Source organism: Onychostoma macrolepis, chromosome 13, assembly GCF_012432095.1.
Source record: "Onychostoma macrolepis isolate SWU-2019 chromosome 13, ASM1243209v1, whole genome shotgun sequence".
Taxonomy (NCBI): domain Eukaryota; kingdom Metazoa; phylum Chordata; class Actinopteri; order Cypriniformes; family Cyprinidae; genus Onychostoma; species Onychostoma macrolepis.
The window spans coordinates 29036113-29055275 of record NC_081167.1 but is presented as its reverse complement, the minus strand read 5'-3'; the positions used below and the strand labels follow the sequence as shown (position 1 = coordinate 29055275).

Genomic DNA, 19163 nt, shown 5'->3' with positions numbered 1-19163 from the left:
GCTCAGCAGGATTCTCATGCTCTTCGATGACAGCAGTTGACCTGAACAAGAAAACTGACCGTAGAAGAAGCATGCTTGCACATAGTATGTTTTAGGCCTAAGAAGTGTTGGCAAATGACACAACTTGAGTGGCACAGAAGACAAAGTAGAAGGCAAAGAGAAAGAATGAGACCCATCACATTCCCAGAGCTCCTGCACTCCTCCAGAAATGAGATTAGATTCATTACACCGCACATCTGTTTACTCTTACTTCACCCTTACAAAGAGTTACTGCAGCGTTCATGCTGTTTCTCTCACCCCACACGAATGCAAGCTCACACGGGGAGGCACACACACTGGACATACCTTTATGTTTATAACCCGGCTTCACCCTGGGCCATGCGTTGTTGTTCATTTGAGGACTAGTGTAGGGGAAGTTAACTCTTGTCAGAAATGACTGGCCTTGTAAAAATTGCTTGTAAATGTCTCATAATGCTATATAATGCAATAATATCAACTAGCATGTTCAGGAAAAAGAAAATCCTCTCCAGTCGCTTTGGATAAAAGGATCTGCTAAATGCATTGATGTAAAATGTATTATGCGGATTTGCATTTCCTATTATTTCTAAAATTTTATACAAATATAGACACCAACTTGAGTTCTTTAAGATCAGTTTTGCACTATATATGTGTATTCTTTATTTTCAGATTCATGCACTAGAAGACAAACTAAGACGCTCCCATAAAAACGCAGTGGTGACTCACCTGGGAAGCTCATACAGAGGTAAATAACCGTAAACGTTTTCTATAAAGATGGCTTTGAATGCTATATCGTCTAGCTGTGGGCAAGCAGAACAATGTCTCTAAAGCCAGCTGTTATCCAGATGTCATTCACTGTCTTATTAATCTGTTTGTAATATGAATTTGAGGGTTTTAGTCGCCTAGTGACAGTAAAATGCTTGTCAAGTATCTCCTGTAACTCCCAGAGGTTAATGAATGATGTGGCACACTGACCCTTGGCAGATAAACCTCACCTTCATCCTCACTAGCTCCGAGCGATCAGTCACCGCAGGAGAGCCGTGCTTTAACACCCCGCTATCAATCACACACATATGCAGAGCTTAAACATATGGGCAGCTAGAGGAGAAAATCTGCCCCTCCGCAGCCCTTCCCTGCTGCAGTAATAAAGAGCTCATCTCTGAATCTAATGGTTTTCACAGACCGTGTTTCTCCCCAGTTCCCACGAATGACCCCAGATTGAGACGTCCGTCTCAGAGATCTGCTGTGTCTTTTGTGCTTACATTGTTTGGACAAGAACAGTGTCAACATCAGCATCAAAACAACACCTTTTGTGTTACTCTGAGGAATGAATGTCATTTGGGTTTTTGGTGTGAAAATGCAGACTAGGTGCGCTAGTCATTTAAAGACAATATAAAATTAAATTCATGTTTTTAATGCAATGCTGAATTTGTCAGTCTTCTTGTTGGGAGTGTGTCTATGATGCCGTACAATGCTATCTAGTTAGGTGGTTCACTAGGTTTTGGAGCAGAGCCGTCCTCTCTCTGCTCATAAACCACATTAAATATCCTTCTGAATGTATTCCCAGATGACTTTGTCTTTTGAAGTTATCTCCATCTTTGACATGCAGCTAAACAATCCGTCTGTTTTCCGCTCCCTCAAACATCATACACAAACAATCCCGTCCGTTTATCCTCTCTGTTCTTCAGCTTATCTGTGTGGCCTCTACATTAAAGGGACAGTAGTTTATGAAGTCTTTTTGACCTTCTGACTGCCTCCCATGAATTACTCATTAGTCATTCACAAGAGACAAGCTGCCTCAGAAATGCCCCGAAAACGACCTGTTTTTGTATATATGTTTGATAGAGTACTGAAATGATTTATGGTATACTTTTTATGTTTTCTCTGCATTGATTTCTGTATTATTTATGGAGTTTGTTCATTATCCATTCAACAGTTTAAGGATGTGCTAATTGCGGTCGTAAACCAGTCCCTCTGTATCATTCAAACAGCATTGTTCTGGAGATGAGACCGATCGGTGTGGCTCGTGTTACGTCTCTGTTGGCCCAGCTGGGCTGATCTGGGGTCAGTCGGACAGGTCGGGTTATTTATTAGCCCCTCATTTCTCCATGCTTCCTGATCAAAGGCCTGTTTGGGTTTCAGCGGCACCTTGAGTTCCAGCTCTCTCCGTCAAGCCACCCCAGTGTCTTCAGCACTGGTTAAATGGGCTTTCCAGAGAGACAAACGGCTCCTTCTGCTAATTGCCAGTCATTCACAGGTTTAATGAGGCAAGACGGCTGACTGATCGGTTGTACCTCCCGTGCTGTTTGTGCACGCTAGATACTGTAATGCAAAAGTCAGATTCACTTAAACTAATTGCTTAATCCTTACATCACTTCCATGAGAAATCACTGAAGATTTACTGCACATCTGGGGTGCTTGTGATGCTTATGATGTTTACCACATGTGCGTATTTTTTTTAAGCAAGAGCATGTACACTATTGTTCAAAAGTTTGGGGTCGTTAAGATTGTTTAAATGTTTTTGACATCTCGCATTTATTTGATGATAAATACAGTAAAACTAAAATATTATTACAGTTTTACAAATTTATTTGAAAATGTAATTTATTCCAGTGATCAAAGCTGAATTTTCAGCGTCATTACTCCAGTCTTCAGTGCCACATGATCCTTCAGAAATCATTCTAATATGCTGATTTGCTGCTCAAGAAACATTCTTATAATTATCAATGTTAAAATCAGTTCATATTTTTTGGGAAATCCACAATACATTTTTTAGGATTCTTTGCTTAATAGAAAGTTCAAAAGAACAGCATTTATTTGAAATAGAAATTATCGTAACATTTTAAATGTCTTTATTGTCATTTTTTGATCAGTTCAATGCATCTTTGCTGAATAAAAGTATTAATTTCTTTAAAAAAGACCCCAAACTTTTTATGCATTTAAATATTTTTGTCATTCATTATGTGCATCTAGTACATCACTTTTTGTGAGGTACAAAATTGTGTTCTTCTCCCTAATTAATACATAAACAGTTGTGTTTTCTAAAATGTGATGAGTTAGGCGTAGTGGTTGAGTTGGGCTGGTTAATGTCGTGGTGTTCTCTTTACGTCATGTTTTCCATGGTATCAACAGCGCAGAAACCTGCCCGCCCATCGCCGGCTTTGTGACATGCTTTTTTTTAAATAACTCAAGTTAGTTTTTGTTCATTCACGGTCTCAACGTCTCCTGTTCCGTTTCTGCTCTCACTTCTTTATCCATTAAAAGCAGGGTGGAAAACGGAAAGGCCCCCACCTCGACTGAGCCAAAGCTTCTTGTATTTAGCCACAATGCTGTCATTATAGTGTTCCAGTGCTGCTGCGAGCCGGCGCTCTTAACTACAGCCGCTGGAAGTGAGGCGCGTCTAGCGCTCTGATTTACCGGCTGATTACTGCCACGCAAAGGTCGCAGGGTGTGTGTTTAATGAATGTATTGAGTGTATGAATGCGTGCTTATCTTATTGCTGTCAAAGCAAGGGAAAATTGACCTCAATCACCGGCACACATTCTGAAAGATTAACTCTTACTATCGCTCACACCTCAGGTATTAAACTCAGACTCATATTTTCTTCTGCACTCTTTAATAGAGCTTTGAAAAAGGGGGTTTTCACAACAGTGCCACAGAAGAACCATTTTTGTTTCATAGAACCACTTTTTTTCCTTGTGTGAAGAACATTTTAATAATCACAAAAACCTTTTTCCACTATAAGAAGCTTTTTGTTAAATGGATCTTTATGGAATCATTGATGCCAGTGTGCACCAGCGTCATGGTAAACATATTCAATCTAAATGTCTAGTTGCATTTGTAGCATTTTCATATCTGATCATTTGATTTTCTATTATTTACATCCTCTCCGACTCTCTTGGTTCAACTCTTAGAAGATGGTTGTTGCTGTTGAGTGTTTGGAGGATTTATAAGTTCGTCATCCGGCTGCTCTGGTTTTAATTATGTTCAGCAGAACTGGAGTGAATGAGGGAACAGCCAAGTTTTTGTACAGGCTGTGCTTTAAAAACAGCAACTGTTTCCTCTAAAACAGAGCTTAATGTCCCTAGTGCTCTTAGATACTCTGAAAATGATTATGATGGATCTGCTGTTTGTTTGTTTCTACAGATTTGTCACACAACAGCGCGGACCCCTTCAGCGAGCCGACCGAATTCGAGTACCTCAGGAAGGTCCTGTTTGAGTACATGATGGGAAGAGAGACAAAGGTACATTTTAGGGGTTATTATTACACTTTACGATGATGTCATTTAGGGAGGGACTGTTTTTGGGTCATTAATGTTATGCAGTGTTTGAACAGAATTGTTTAAATTACCCTTCTTTTTATTGAGAGAAAAAAAAGGTATAATAAAAAAAATCTAGAAATATAGTCTGGTCAGGCTTAGGCACTTAGAAAATTTAATTTATTAAAAATTATTAAATGGCAAGGATGATTGACATCACAAATATTAATCTAAAGTTAGGGATCGAGTATGCTTACATGAGGATCAGTGTTGTTATTGTTAGCTAAAACTTTTGAAAATCATGTTTATTTAAATAAAGCTGAAATAAATATTAGATGAAAAACTTTAATGAAAATTAGAAATGCTGCCTTGGTTAAATAAATAAAAGGTAAGTGCTAAAATTATTATTTTTATTGTTATTATATGTATATAATATATTATATTATATGTTTCCATGTTGTAAAACTTTCATATTATCTTTCCCACAATGCACAGTTTTCCACCACATAATAATGCCATTTGTTAGAGGAAGGATGCAGTAAATAAGTGTGACGGGGAGTCCGGATGGAAGCCTGTAAAATGATTCATTCCCATGAAAACTCCCACCAGCGTTATTTTGTGTCCGTTTAGCAGGACCCTAATGAGCGAATCTTGTCCGTTTAGCCAGGACTAATTAACGGCTCGGTTGTCGCCAGCGGGATTCCCCCTCGCTGCTAATAAACACAGTCGGGTCCTTATGACGTCTCAACAGGCCTCCCTGTCAGAGAGGATGTCCGGCGGGCGACCCGGTGGCTCGTTCTCATCACATGACCCAGCAGCGCCTGCCATTTAAGAGAGTTGCTCGGGTGAACGGCTACGCTGGTTCTGATTAGCGCTGCATACGGGTGCTGGCAGATCTGTCTAGGGCTGATTACCCAGCAGGCTGCAGATAATGAGCGTTTTGTCTTTGCGAGATGTAATTGCTCACAGAACAGTGCGGAGCAGCAGATCTACTAAAGATGGGCGGCAACGTGGTTAACTAAACTAAGACTATTCAAAATTGTTGAGAATTAAACAAAAAAGAAAGTTTAGAAATGAGAAAAACTGAAATATTCCAACTGAAATAAAATAAGTTTATGTACTAAAATGACTAAAACTCTTAATGGAAATAAAAATGAATGCTAATTAGATTTTGTGTTTGTGTGTGTGTATAATAATAAAAAAAAAAAGACAAAACAAAATTAATTAAACTCACATTAAACTTAAAACTTCAATATAAAAATAAATAAAATAATACAAATATATAAAATATTAAAATAATTAAAAATATTAAATAGTATAATAGTATATAAAATACTAAAATGTGTGTACGCACACAGTATTATTTATATACATATTCATATGTACATATTTATATGCTCTCTCTCTATAAAAACAACTAATAAAAATGATAAAAGCTCATACAATTAAACGCCTAATTAAAATATAAAAACAAAAATAAAATCGAATTAATAAAATAAAAACATTAATTTATTATAATTATTAACTTATTTTATTAATAAAAATGTATACAAATTTAAAAGTATTGGTTTGTTTTCTGTAAAATACTTTCAATTTACATTCTTACACAAAATAAAACAAACTGTAATAGTGTCAGAACATCTATGTGTGCACATGCTTCACTCCTTCATGTTGTTTTCCTGTTAAACTGTTAACAACACCAACCTATGATATGGGACTTGTTTAGTTAAATAAAGACCTGATGGGTGAAAATGGGGATCATTTTAAAGGGACAGTTCATCTAAAACTAAAAATTCTGTCATCATTTACAGTCTCTGGTCCCCATTGACTTCCATAGTACAGTTTGGTTGCACACATTCTTCAAAATATCTTCCTACAAATTAAGGGTGAATAAATGATGAGAGAATTTTCATTTTTGCGTGAACTATTCCTTTAAGTTGTCATTTCTTGCTCTTAAATAACATACTGTAACATTCAATGCAGAATTTCAGCTTCATCTCATTTTTTTTTTTCTTCTGTTGCATCTTGTGTCTTCAGACAATGGCCAAAGTCATAACATCCATGCTGAAGTTTCCTCCGGACCAGGCGCAGAAGGTTCTGGAGCGTGAAGATTCCCGTGTGATGGTGAGCGTGTCTTTAGTGAGGCAGAAGCAGCCTTCAAAGACTCTCCAGTCCGTAGCTCTCCATATGTTACACACTGACTCAAACAGGCGTTCCAGATGTAAGCACTGATGCTCAGCCTGCTGTTCGTGTGCAGAGAGGGAGCCGATCAGATGCTAAATCAAGCACATATGTGTTTCTTATCGAATATTTTATGGTTATTTATCAGGTTTCTGCAGTGTGCTCACTGTTCCAATGCTCCATTAAATTGATATTATGTCAGGAAACTGAATTCCTGATATTTATTTAAATTTCTCCAGTTGTTTATTTGCTTCTTGTGAAATTGCTTGCTCAAGAAATCGCAGTGCTGTAACTATTTTGATAGCCAATAGCCTTTAGTTTACGCTACCTTTTAGATTTTTTAAAAATGGAAGGAAGGAAGGAATGAAGCATTTATATAGCGCTTTTATTGTGTATTGCTATAAAAATGTTTTTGAAAGAAGTCTCTTCTGCTCACCAAACCTGCATTTGATCAAAAGTATAGTAAAAACAAAAATATTCTGAAATATCACAATTTAAAATAACTGTTTTCTATTTGAATTTAAAAAAAAATAATTATTTATTCCTGTGATGCAGCATCATTACTCCAGTCTTCAGTGTCACATGATCCTTCAGAAATCATTCTAATATGCTGATTTGCTGCTCAACAAACTTTTCTGATTATTATCAGTGTTGAAAACATTACTGCTTCATATTATTGTGGAAACTTGGTACATTATATTTTCAGGATTCTTCAATGAATAGAAAGTTCAAAAGCTCAAAATTGATTCAAAATGGAAATATTTTGTAACATACTTTACTGCCGTGTTTGACCAACATCCTTGCTGGATGCTCTACATCACAGCCTTGAAACATGATTTTCTACTTGCTATTTGAATTATTTTTATTTTTTAAATATATATCTTAATCTTCTTAACAGCAATATAGCAACACCCTGGCAACCTCCTACAACACCCCAAGCATCGGAACATTTTCTTAAAGAAATGTCTATGTAGCTAACGAGTATTTGTTCAGATGACGTCGTGTGAAATGCAGCTGCTGGTGATTTTAATGCATGTGCCTGCAGTAACTGAGCTTCTGTTCCCCATCTGTGTGTTTTACAGCCTTGGCTCCGGTAAGGTGGAACCAGAACCGTGCCTGAACCTGCCTGAGCGAACGACAGATTCTCCTGCTGCTGCTGCTGCTGCTGCTGAGAGATGCTACTGACATGAAAGAGCCTGCTCTACTTATCTGTGTGTGTGTGTCTGAGCGAATTGTGTGTGTGTGTATGTGTACGGTTACTGGTACAAGGGAACTTGGTTAGATTAAGAAATTGAAAGAAAATTTAAAGAATATTCTTAAATTTGTAGCTTGCCAGAAATTATTTATTACAAGGATTTTTCTTGCTTTTTCTTTTTCTTTATTTTAGGGTAGACGGTTCTTTTTTTAAAGCTGCATTTGTATGATTTGAAGACTTGTGCAATAAGTTTGGTTGTAAGTTTCAGTTTGGTTGATTCTCTCTCTTTTTCCTGAATTATTTCATTTGTATTCCTATTTTTCTCTGTTTTTAAGGTAAGATGAAATTACCCTTTAACTATCTGCACAGCACATGTACGATATAAAGACACAGGCTCATAGTATGCTGATTGCTTACTATGTATGTTTGTTTGTTTGTTTGTTTGTTTTTGTAACTTAATACTGTATTTTCGGGGAAACTGACTAATTAGAACCACACTTCGTATTGTACATAATCATTGTTGGGGAAAAAAGGCTATAAATCTCTGTCATAGGGAACTTTGAGGCGGTTAATACATTTTAAGACAACTAATAAAGTTTTATTTACACTACATTGAAATCCTCTTCTCTCTGCATGCAGAAGCTCTTGTAACACTGCTGTATGTTGCAGTTGTCAGGTAAGACTGGTTAAGCATCAATCTAATTCTCACTATATTAATATAGACACTGTTGGCCAAATAATGTACAAGTGTGTAAAGATTTTGTGCAAGGGATAGTGTGGTACTGAATGATTACCACAGTCATCTACCATGATTTTTATGGACAAAAAACAAAAGCATTAAACATTCAGTATTTTTTTTTTTTACTAGTTACAGTAATATTACTTTTTGCAGTAACTAGTAGTGTAACTAAATACTAATAAGATTTCAGTAATAATATTACAGTCACCATCCATAAAACAGCTTGTTACTTTTGATACCTCAACCCCTACTGATTTGAAATCAACCATCCATAAGTTATGGCATTACAACTTCAATGGGGCGTGAAGGAAAAGTAATGTAACTAGTAGTGTATCTAATTACTGCTGCCAGAAATTAATAAGTCAAGTAATAATATTATTACTTTAGGAAGGAGCAAACTTTTTTATTCTTTATTATTACTTTTTTTTTTTGAGCAACGAGCCCAACACCTGAGAATGAGCAAGTTTGCATGGAAAAATAAAAATAACATATATATATATATATTAGTGCTGTCAAACGATTAATTGTGATTAATCACATCCAAAATAAAAGTTTGTTTACATAATATATGTATGTGTACTGTGTATATTTATTTATTTATGTTTACATGTAAATACACATACATACAGTGTATATATTGAAAATATTTACATGTATATACATTTATACATGTATATTCTTATATTTTATATTATATATAAATATATTTAATATATAAACAACATATTTTTCTTAAATATATACATGCAAGTGTTTGTATTTACATGTACACAATAAATATACACAGTATTCACATTATGTAAACAAAAACTTTTATTTTGGATGTGATTAATCATTTGACAACACCTATAAATATACATATAATATTTATTAATTAATATTAATGTATGTATATATGTGTGTGTGTGTGTGTGTGCGTACGTGTACTGGTTTGGGTGGTTTATGGGGACAAAAATTTGTATAATGACATGGGTATGAGAGAGGTATTACAATGTGAAGGTGGTTTATTAGGGCACTGAATAGGCTTAAAAAACATACTAAGTTTTTTTTGAAAATCTAAAAATAAAGTTTTTGTAAGGGTACAGTAGGTGTAGGGTGATAGAAAATACAGTTTGTACAGTATAAAAATCATTACGCCTATAGATTCCCCGCAAACCAACAAGACCAACGTGTTATTTACATGTAAATATATTTATATGGATGAATACACACATAAATATTTAGATTAATACACAACAGAATATGTATCTCCCAAAAAAAAAAAAAAAAAAATTCAGCATTTAATTTTTTTCAGATATGCTCTTAAGAATTAGCAAAATTAAAATGTATGTTATATTATCACCAATCATAAAAAACATCTCCTTTTTAAATAGACAAGGATGTATACCATAGTACGCAAAACTTAATCGCTTGTGAGCATAATGTGCTCCAGTGATTAGCTGCAGTACTGAGCGCTGTCGGTAGGTGACGCCAGTGGACGCGGCGCTCGCTCCGCTGCTGTAATGTGAAATGTGATGCTCGCGCGCAACAACACACGCGTCAGCGCGAGCGCGGCGCTTTAATGCCAAAAGAAACTCCAGAGACTCAGCAGAAGAGAAGAGAAGAGCCATGCAATGAGAGCGCTATCCTGACCCAAACCTCCGAGTCACAAGCTCAAACTCTGTGTTTGCATGCGTTTCATTCCCAACTTTAAGAAAAGGACGTGGTGTAGTTATATAAATGTAGTTTTTCCATTAATTTTGGGACTCTATAGACAGATTTAATAGCTTTTATAAAGTTCTCATCAGATTGACTTCAGCACTGAGGATGCGCAACAGAATGACGGAACTTTCTTCGCGGAAAAGACGCGCTTTGGATGTTTTTGTGTATTTGTGTTTGGTTTCTTTGGCTTATTCCTTCAACATTGATTTACAACATCCCGCGGTCTTCCGAGGACCAGATGCGACGTTTTTTGGATATTCAGTCCTGGAGCACGTCCATGACAACACACGCTGGTGAGTACATAATCAGAGACAGAATTAACATTTATATGCGTGTTTTAATGGTGAAAATTAGTATTCGAACTGTACGATTATTTTAAAGGCGGTCTGCGTCTTCAAAGGAACCTCTCTCTGTGGAGGTTTGTCTCGCGCAACCCAAATTGTCTTTTGGCACCCCTGGTACAGTAAGCCAAGGGTCAACTGTCTTAAGACTTTATAAAAGCTAAAACTAAAGTTTTATGATATATAAACCGATAATAAACAATCAGTACTTCGCCTAAGTTTTGCCGCTACGGAAAGCGCTCGAGCGGTCTTCGGTTGCCAAGGTTACCTCCTCAGGTAAACGTCACTTTTCTCGAGCATCAGGTGAAAATAATCGCGCTAACTTGTAATTGAACTTTTGTGGTGATTGAAATCTTCTTAATGATAAATATGAATAATTAAAACAGTGTCTAAATGTAAACTATATTTAAAAAAACAAAAAAACTAGCCATTAGTTGAAAAATCGATAAATGTCATCACGTTGATGCCGCTAACACGGTACGTCAAATGTAAAGTATCTTAAACGCATTTTAAATAGTTTTGTATTAAATAAATCTGTAATGAAATTATAAATAACCACAGTAAGTTAACGTTACTCACTTTGTTAGCCGTATGTTAGCTTTCTAGCGGTGTTCCGTCGCTATGGCTACCTCAGGCGAACGCTAACATCGGTTTAGCTTTAGGAGAAACATGAATTATTTACGTTTTCTGTGTGAATTTTCTTGTTTATTTTGATTTATCTTTGTGTTAGATGTCGCAGTGGCTCTGAAAAATCATTTAGACTAAATCTAATTAAAATGTGTATTATTGCGTTTAGATGATAAACTATTTTTTGAAACTATTTTAAAATCTATTAGAAGTCCGTTTCAAACCAGGTTGATTTAAAAGTCACTAAGCAAAAATGAATGAGAATATGCAGTTAATTCTGGGGAAAAGATCCTTCTGCATACGTACAATGACGTTTGGTTTGATGTTTTGTTGTCTAATTAATTCAGCGTATTATGTATGCAACTCTTTAGCTCAGGCTAAGGAACGTACAGTGTTTTCGCTTACTTTTATAACTCAACTCTTGCCATTACATTTCTCAGACATGCAACTTTTTAAAAATCTCTTATGACTGTACAGATGTTAAAACTTTATTCCAAGGGCTGTCCTGAAGTTTAAAGGGAAACACTGGCCAGCGCCCAAATCATTGCCTTTTGCTTCAGTGGAAATGATGTAGTTCTTGCATCACCGAATTGTAGAGCCAAACCATGACCGTATGCAAGGCAGAACCACCTCCAGGCCTAATTCACTTATTAGGCAGCCCTATTATTCATCTATGACACTTACAGACAAAACACAGACCTACAAAGAATAGTTTTGTTTTCCATTTTATAGTGATAAAAAACTGTATCAATTGGCTTTTGTCCCAGGCAACCCAGGTTGCACGTGTAGTGTTTTGATGTACAGTGACAGTGTGTTTCTCCTGATGTCTGTAGGATTGTGGTCGGGGCTCCCAGAGCAAACTCATCATTCAGCAGTTCAGTTCAGTCACCCGGAGCCGTATACAAGTGCCGGATCCGCAACAACCCCGAGCAACGCTGCACTGAGATGGACCTCGGGAGAGGTGTGTGTGCATCTCACATGATCTCACAAATATCCGGAGTAAACATATAGTAGATCTTACTTTACCTGCATACATATAGTATATTCACATAAAGCCATATATACTATATAGCAAATCTCAGCTGTGTGATTGTTTATATCATCACAGAATGTGACTATATTATTGTCCGGCTCTATCCGCAAATATACAGTATGCTTACATAAATAGCAAATCTTTTTTTTTTTTTTTTTTCGCAAAAGTAACTATATTATCGTCCGGCTCTTTATATAAGTTTGGTATGTCCAACTTTCTCTTGATACAGTATACTTGTTTAAAGCAACTAAATAGCAAATCTCAGCTGTGTGATTGTTTATATAATCAAAAAATGTGTATATATATATATATATATATATATATAATTATTGATATAATTTATATCCATCTTTATACAGAGAGCTGTGCAATAATATGTGACCCTGGACCACAAAAGTGTCAAAGTCTTAAGTGTAAATTTTTCGAAATTGAGATGTATACATCATCTGAAGGCCGAATGAATAAGCTTTCCATTGATGTATGGTTTGTTAGGATCGGACAATATTTGGCCAAGATACAACTATTTGAAAATCTGGAATCTGAGGGTGCAAAAAAAATCAAAATATTGAGAAAATCACCTTTAAAGTTGTCCAAATGAAGTTCTTAGCAATGCATATTACTAATCAAAAATGAGGTTTTTATACATTTACAGTAAGAAATGTACAAAATATCTTCATGGAACATGATCTTTACTTAATATCCTAAGGATTTTTGGCATAAAAGAAAAATGGATAATTTTGACCCATACAATGTATTTTTGGCTATTGCTACAAATATACCCCAGCGACTTGAGACTGATTTTGTGGTCCAGGGTCACATATAGCTCTCTGTATAAAATTGGATATATATTATGTCAAACTTTATTTGCCTACATAAAGTCCACTGACATAAGGTGAAATATAATATATAGTAAATCTCAACTGCTTGATTTTTTTAAAATTTAATCACAAAATGTAACTGTATTATCGCCCAGTTCTTTATATAATTGGATATATATATCCAACTTTACCCTGCATGCATACAGTATACTTACATATGGTAATATATATCATATAGAAAATCTTAATGACTTTATTGCTTGCATCCTCACAAAATGTTATCACCCAGCTCTTTATATATAGTCGGATACATATCCAAATTTAATTTACCCACATACAAGATTCAAGATTCAATAGTTTATTGTCCTATGTAGAGGAAACAGTCTGTTACACCATACAATGACATTCTTACTCTGTGAATCCTCTCAGCAGCCTATGGCATAAAGTTAAGGGCATAAAAATAAAAGACACAATATGTAGATTACAAATTTGCAATTACAAAGATTACTAAAATTGCAAGATTACTAATAGTGCGAAAAATGCAAGAAACAAAACTATTGCATGTATAATGTGCAAAGTGCGCAATGTAAACAAAGAAGCCTGCATGTGCAAAGTCCTGTTGTTGCAATTGAAAAAGTATGTGTGTGTGCAATGAAAAAGGGTATATATGTGCACAAAGTATGCCGAGGTAGTCTCTGATGTTATTTGCATTATGTGTGTGTGTGATTGAGTGTAGACAGGATGGGGTAGTTGACACCTCTTAGAATCAGAGTGTAATCTACAGTATGTCTGTAGTGATTGGGGGAGAGGCAGTAGATTGGTGTCGTTCACAAGCCTGATGGCTTGTGGGTAAAAACTGTTTTTCAGCCTTGATGTTCTGGCTTTAACACTCCTTTAGCATCTGCATACAGTATACTTACATATGATGATAAATGTCATATATTGTAGCAAATCTTAATGACTTTGCTGCTTGCATCGTCGCAACATGTCAATTTTATTATTGCCCAGCTCTAATCTGCTAAATTCGACTATAAGTCATGAAGATATTGTATATGTTAACCTTCATGAATTTCTGTAAATCTGCTTTCAAACAGTTATGTGGATTGTGCTATACAAATACATTTGACTTCTTAAATTCATCAATTTTCTAGAATCTTGAAGAATCCAGAAGAATGCATCCAAACAACATGTTCTAAAACGTATCTAAAGATCTTTGTAATTTGTAAAAAGGGAAGTGAAAATGTGTTTATATATTATCATTATATCCTGTGTGGGTGTCAGATGTGCTTGTGTTTGACAGCACCAGTTAAAATGAAAAACAGCTAGAATATGCCATCTGCACAGTCAAATCATCTGGTAAAAGAGCAGAACTGTTTTACACGGGTAGTTTAACCCAAACCACTGTACCACTGAAATCACTCATGAAGTTAAACATGGAATTTGGACCAGTCAATATTTGAAACCCTGCCTGGACGAATGTTTTAGCAGCCTTGTTTTGGTCACTTTTAATAACTTTTCTCCCAGTTATAATCAAAAACTGAGCTGTTATCTTATCCTGTTGTATTCACATTACCCCTGTCATTCTAACACTCATTTTCAGCGCAGATAACGGGTCGATTTACACTTTTCCTTTTGTAAATATGCATCATACTATGAGCTTGGTTATGTGATGGACAACTGACAATATCATTGTTTTTTCTTTTTAACATTATTAATATTACTGTGTGAAATCAATTTAAATGTCTGTAGTCTGGCTCCTGAAGTATTTTGATAGAAATGATGAATGGTTTGGCTAATATTTTCCGAGAGGCTGTGCCAAGGATCCGATGTGTAGAGATCTCTTGAAGCTCTTTTCTTGTGGAGAGATGAGAGCGGTTTATGTGGCTTTAATGCGCACACTCTTACTTGTGCTGTGTCTTACTGACAGAACACACAAGAGCAAATGAGGCATGTCCTGGGGTCCCAGCTTTGAGTTTACATGAATCATATAGAATAAGACCCCTCAGGGCCCCCCTTGAGAAATATTGCTACTGATATTAGGGAACTAGTGTTCGTTTCTCTCATGTGTTGTTAAAGGAATAGTTCAACCAAAAAACGAATATTTACTGAAAATTTACATTTAGTCATTTTGCAGACGCTTTTATCCAAAGCGACTTACAATTTGGGGAACACATGAAGCGATTCATCTTGAAGAGGCAATCCGACAAAGGAAGTGCTTGTAACACCAAGTTTAGTCACCTTAAAGGATAAGTCCACTTCCAGAATAAAAATTCCACATAATTTACTCACCCCCATGTCATTTAAGATGTTCATGTCTTTCTTTCTTCAGCTGCAAAGAAATTAAGTTTTTTGAGGAAAACATTCCAAGATTTTTTCCATATAGAGTGGACTTCAATGGTGGTCAACAATTTCAAAGTCAAAAATGCAGCTTCAAAGGGCTCTACACGATCTCAGCCAAGGATTATTGGCCTTATCTAGAGAAACGATCGGTCATTTTCTAAAAAAATAAAATAATATTTATACACTTTTAACAACAAATGCTTGGCTTGCTGTAGCTCTTCTTCACACATTACGTAATCCTGTTGGAAAGGTCACGCGAGGTTAGTTCTTAATCTTTGTACTTAGTTTAAAAACTTCATCTCATTTTCTCCTCCAACTTTAAAATCATCCAACATTGTTGTTTTACTTTTTTTGTAAAGGGCATTTGACTTTTTACATGTTCGCTTTGTAAACACTGCGTCGGTACTTCCGCCTATGTCACGCGCAACCTTTCCAATATCACCTAATTAAAGAGTTAATGCAGAGTTAATGCCAGCCGAGCATTTGTGGTTAAAAAGTGTATAAATATATATGTGACCCTGGACCACAAAACCAGTCTTAAGTCGCTGGGGTATATTTGTAGCAATAGCCAAAAATACATTGTATGGGTCAAAATTATCCATTTTTCTTTTATGCCAAAAATCATTAGGATATTAAGTAAAGATCATGTTCCATGAAGATATTTTGTACATTTCTTACCATAAATATATAAAAAATTCATTTTTGAATTTGTAATATGCATTGCTAAGAACTTAATTTGGACAACTTTAAAGGTTATTTTCTCAGTGTTTTGATTTTTTTGCACCCTCAGATTCCAGATTGTCAAATAGTTGTATCTCGGCCAAATATTGTCCGATCCTAACAAACCATACATCAATGGAAAGCTTATTTATTCAGAATTCAGATGATGTATACATCTCAATTTCGAAAAATTGACACTTAAGACTGGTTTTGTGGTCCAGGGTCACATATATATTTTTAACAAAATGAATAGTTTCTCTAGATAAGGCCCTTAATCCTCTGCTGAGATCGTGTAGAGCCCTTTGAAGCTGCATTGAAGCTGCATTTTTGACCTTGAAATCGTTGGCCACCATTGAAGTCCACTATATGGAAAAAAATCCTGGAATGTTTTCCTCAAAAAACTTAATTTCTTTGCGACTGAAGGAAGGAAGAAAGAAAGACATGAACATCTTGGAAGACATGGGGGTGAGTAAATTATCAGGAAATTTTTATTCTGGAAGTGGACTTATCCTTTAAGGCCGTCTGTGGATTACTTGTGGATTATTGTGATGTTTTTATCAGTTGTTTGGACTCTCATTCTGACGGCACCCATTCACTGCAGAGGATTCATTGGTGAGCAACTGATGTAATGCTACATTTCTCCAAATCTGTTCTGATAAAGAACAAAACAGTTGGACAGTTTCCATTTTGGGTGAACTTCCTTTAACTTATGTGACTATTTCTTCTGTGGAACAAGAACATTCTGTCAAACATCATATATTATGTTCCACGGTAGAAGAAAAGTCCTACTGCTTTGGAAATTACATAAGGGTGAGTAAATTATGGTAGAATTTTGTCAGTTTTTAGTGAACTATTTGTTTAAACCTTCCGTCTGTTGTCAATTTACGAAGAATGTTTTGTGACTCTTGTGGACGGGGGTCAGATGATATCGCAGTACCATGACTAGACATTTACTCATCTGCTTGTAGACATGAAACTATTTACCAGTTACGAAATGGTCTTGATCTTGATAATTGCAAGCATATTTTGAGCAATTCTTTAGCTGTGTACTGCAGATCTTTTCTTCTCTTTTTACAGCCTTTGAAGTTATTTACTGGTAAAGTGAAATGCATTGTCCTCAGTTGTTATGGGAGGTAATTCTCCACTTTCTAGTATGTTTCTTAGCTTCATCAAATACAGTAATTATGCAATTTCCTTCTAAGCAACACAGAGCCCATTCAAAGCCATATTCAGAATGAGCAATTACAATCTTTATTTAGAGTAATAGAGTCAGTTGATTGTCTGTGGGATGAGGGTTTATTGCACTGAAGGATGTGTTTTATAGTGTACTATAAGAATAGATTTGTTCCAAAACCTAGTGAGCCGACTACCTAAACTCCATTCATCATTGGTGCAATTTCATGCCAACATTTTGGCCAATTTCTAAGGCAGCATTGCATGTGTTCCTTAAAGTCTCCGTGAAATCAAGATTAAAGTTTTTTTGGGTGTTATTATCAATATGTTAGTCTTAAGGTTATCTATAAGGCAGTGTGCTCCAAAACAGTGACAAAATTCATATTTAGAAGATATACGCATTCAAAGCTTGCAGTTTGTCACTTCCGCCAAAACAGATTAACGATTTTTTTGATGTCACCTCGTACTTCAGCTTCTCATCAAATCTTCTGACCAATCAAATGCTCTCTAGAATCCGAAGCGCCCGCCCCCTACACTATAAATAGACACTGAAGCTGCGGCTGAGATCGGTCACTGTTTCACAGTGTTAGTATTTTTTATATTGTAAAAATATATACATATATATATAAAAAAAAATACATATTGCACGTAGTGCACAATGTAGGCGATAGGGAATGATTCAGACAGTGTAAATATGCTTTCGATTGGGGCAAATGAGGTCTGGTTTCGCATTGTGTCATGCGAACTGCGGCAGCGCGCACAGTCTGATCCGGACTTTGGCTCTTGTCCAGAGACGTGATCGCACGGAGCGGATCATATGCGCGAGTCGGCATATGTTAAACACTTTTAAAACTACACAGCCTCAGCATGATTATGATCACTATTTTGTTTTACTTAGAGTTTCATATTGAATCTAGGGGGTAATTTATTAGAATGTGGCTGTCAAATGCGGCTTTACCGATCTCAAGCGCTCTGGCCCGAGCAGATATAAACAAATGCTATTGGATATTTTAAAAAGGGGGCGGGGCTGTTCGATATGTCCCTCCCTGTCTTCCTATTTCAGTTGAAATTACGTCACCACAAAGGCCCTGTCCCAAATGGAACACTTCATGTGCACTTGCGGTTTTACGGACTTATAATGGCCACCGCGTGCGCGTGTCTGTTAAGTCCACAAGACCGTAGGGTGTCCCATTCCTCATTTTAGTGTTCAGAAGGGTGCTCAGGAGCGCCCCCTTTGCGGCCGTTATGCACCCTCGATCCGCACTTCTGCCGAGCCCGCACTGGGGCGAGCTCTGCGGCAGACTTCTACCCGACAGTCAATGCGGCATTGCGTTATGAAAGTGCGGACTCAAGAGAAAGACCGTGAGGGTTTAGGATACCATTTGAGACAGGGCCATATAATATATAATAGAATAACGAATAATAATTAAACAATAATTTTAATAATTATAATAATTAATAATAATTAAAATGAACCCAGAACAAACCCAAAAATATGAAAAAATGATTTATGTGGAACATACAATTGGTAAATATCAAAACCCATTAGACTACCCCATTATAGAAAATGAAATGATTGATAAAATCCAGGCCCTAAAAAACAAAAAGAGCAAGTGGACCAGATGGCATCCTCAACGAAATGTTCAAGAACACAGAGCACAAATTAAGATTGGCCCTACTAAAACTGTTCAACTTCGTTCTGAGTGTTGGTCATTTCCCTGAAACCTGGAACCGAGGACTCATAACGCCCATATTCAAGAGTGGAGACAAATCAGACCCAAACAATTACAGAGGCATCTGTGTATGCAGTAATCTGGGGAAGCTGTTCTGCAATATCATCAACACAAGACTTGTACACTTCCTTACAGAGCACAATGTCCTCAGCAAAAGTCAAATTGGATTTTTACCAAATTATAGAACAACAGACCACATCTTCACCCAACACACCCTGATCGACAAATATATTAACCAAAACAAAACCAAAATATTCGCTTGCTTTGTAGATTTCCAAAAGGCCT

The 19163-nt window shown here is 36.2% G+C and overlaps 2 protein-coding genes across 10 annotated transcripts in view; both read left to right on the top strand.

Annotated features, from left to right (window-relative positions):
- golga4 (golgin A4) overlaps positions 1 to 8263 on the top strand; it is a 39256-nt gene extending 30993 nt beyond the window's left edge. For all 6 annotated transcript variants that reach the window (XM_058795662.1, XM_058795660.1, XM_058795659.1 and 3 more), the window contains 4 exons: positions 688 to 763; positions 4165 to 4262; positions 6315 to 6401; positions 7541 to 8263. In XM_058795662.1, the coding sequence (XP_058651645.1) occupies positions 688 to 763; positions 4165 to 4262; positions 6315 to 6401; positions 7541 to 7555 (276 nt within the window). In that variant the 3' untranslated portion in view covers positions 7556 to 8263. The remainder of the gene's footprint in view (positions 1 to 687; positions 764 to 4164; positions 4263 to 6314; positions 6402 to 7540) is intronic.
- Positions 8264 to 9950: 1687 nt separating this feature from the next.
- Positions 9951 to 19163, top strand: part of itga9 (integrin, alpha 9) — a 104822-nt gene continuing 95609 nt past the window's right edge. For 3 of the 4 annotated variants that reach the window (XM_058795333.1, XM_058795331.1, XM_058795330.1), the window contains exons 1-2: positions 9951 to 10386; positions 11895 to 12022. In XM_058795333.1, the coding sequence (XP_058651316.1) occupies positions 10199 to 10386; positions 11895 to 12022 (316 nt within the window). In that variant the 5' untranslated portion in view covers positions 9951 to 10198. Of the gene's footprint in view, positions 10387 to 10777; positions 10912 to 11894; positions 12023 to 19163 lie in introns of those variants that run through there. The other variant, XM_058795332.1, reaches the window with a different exon arrangement.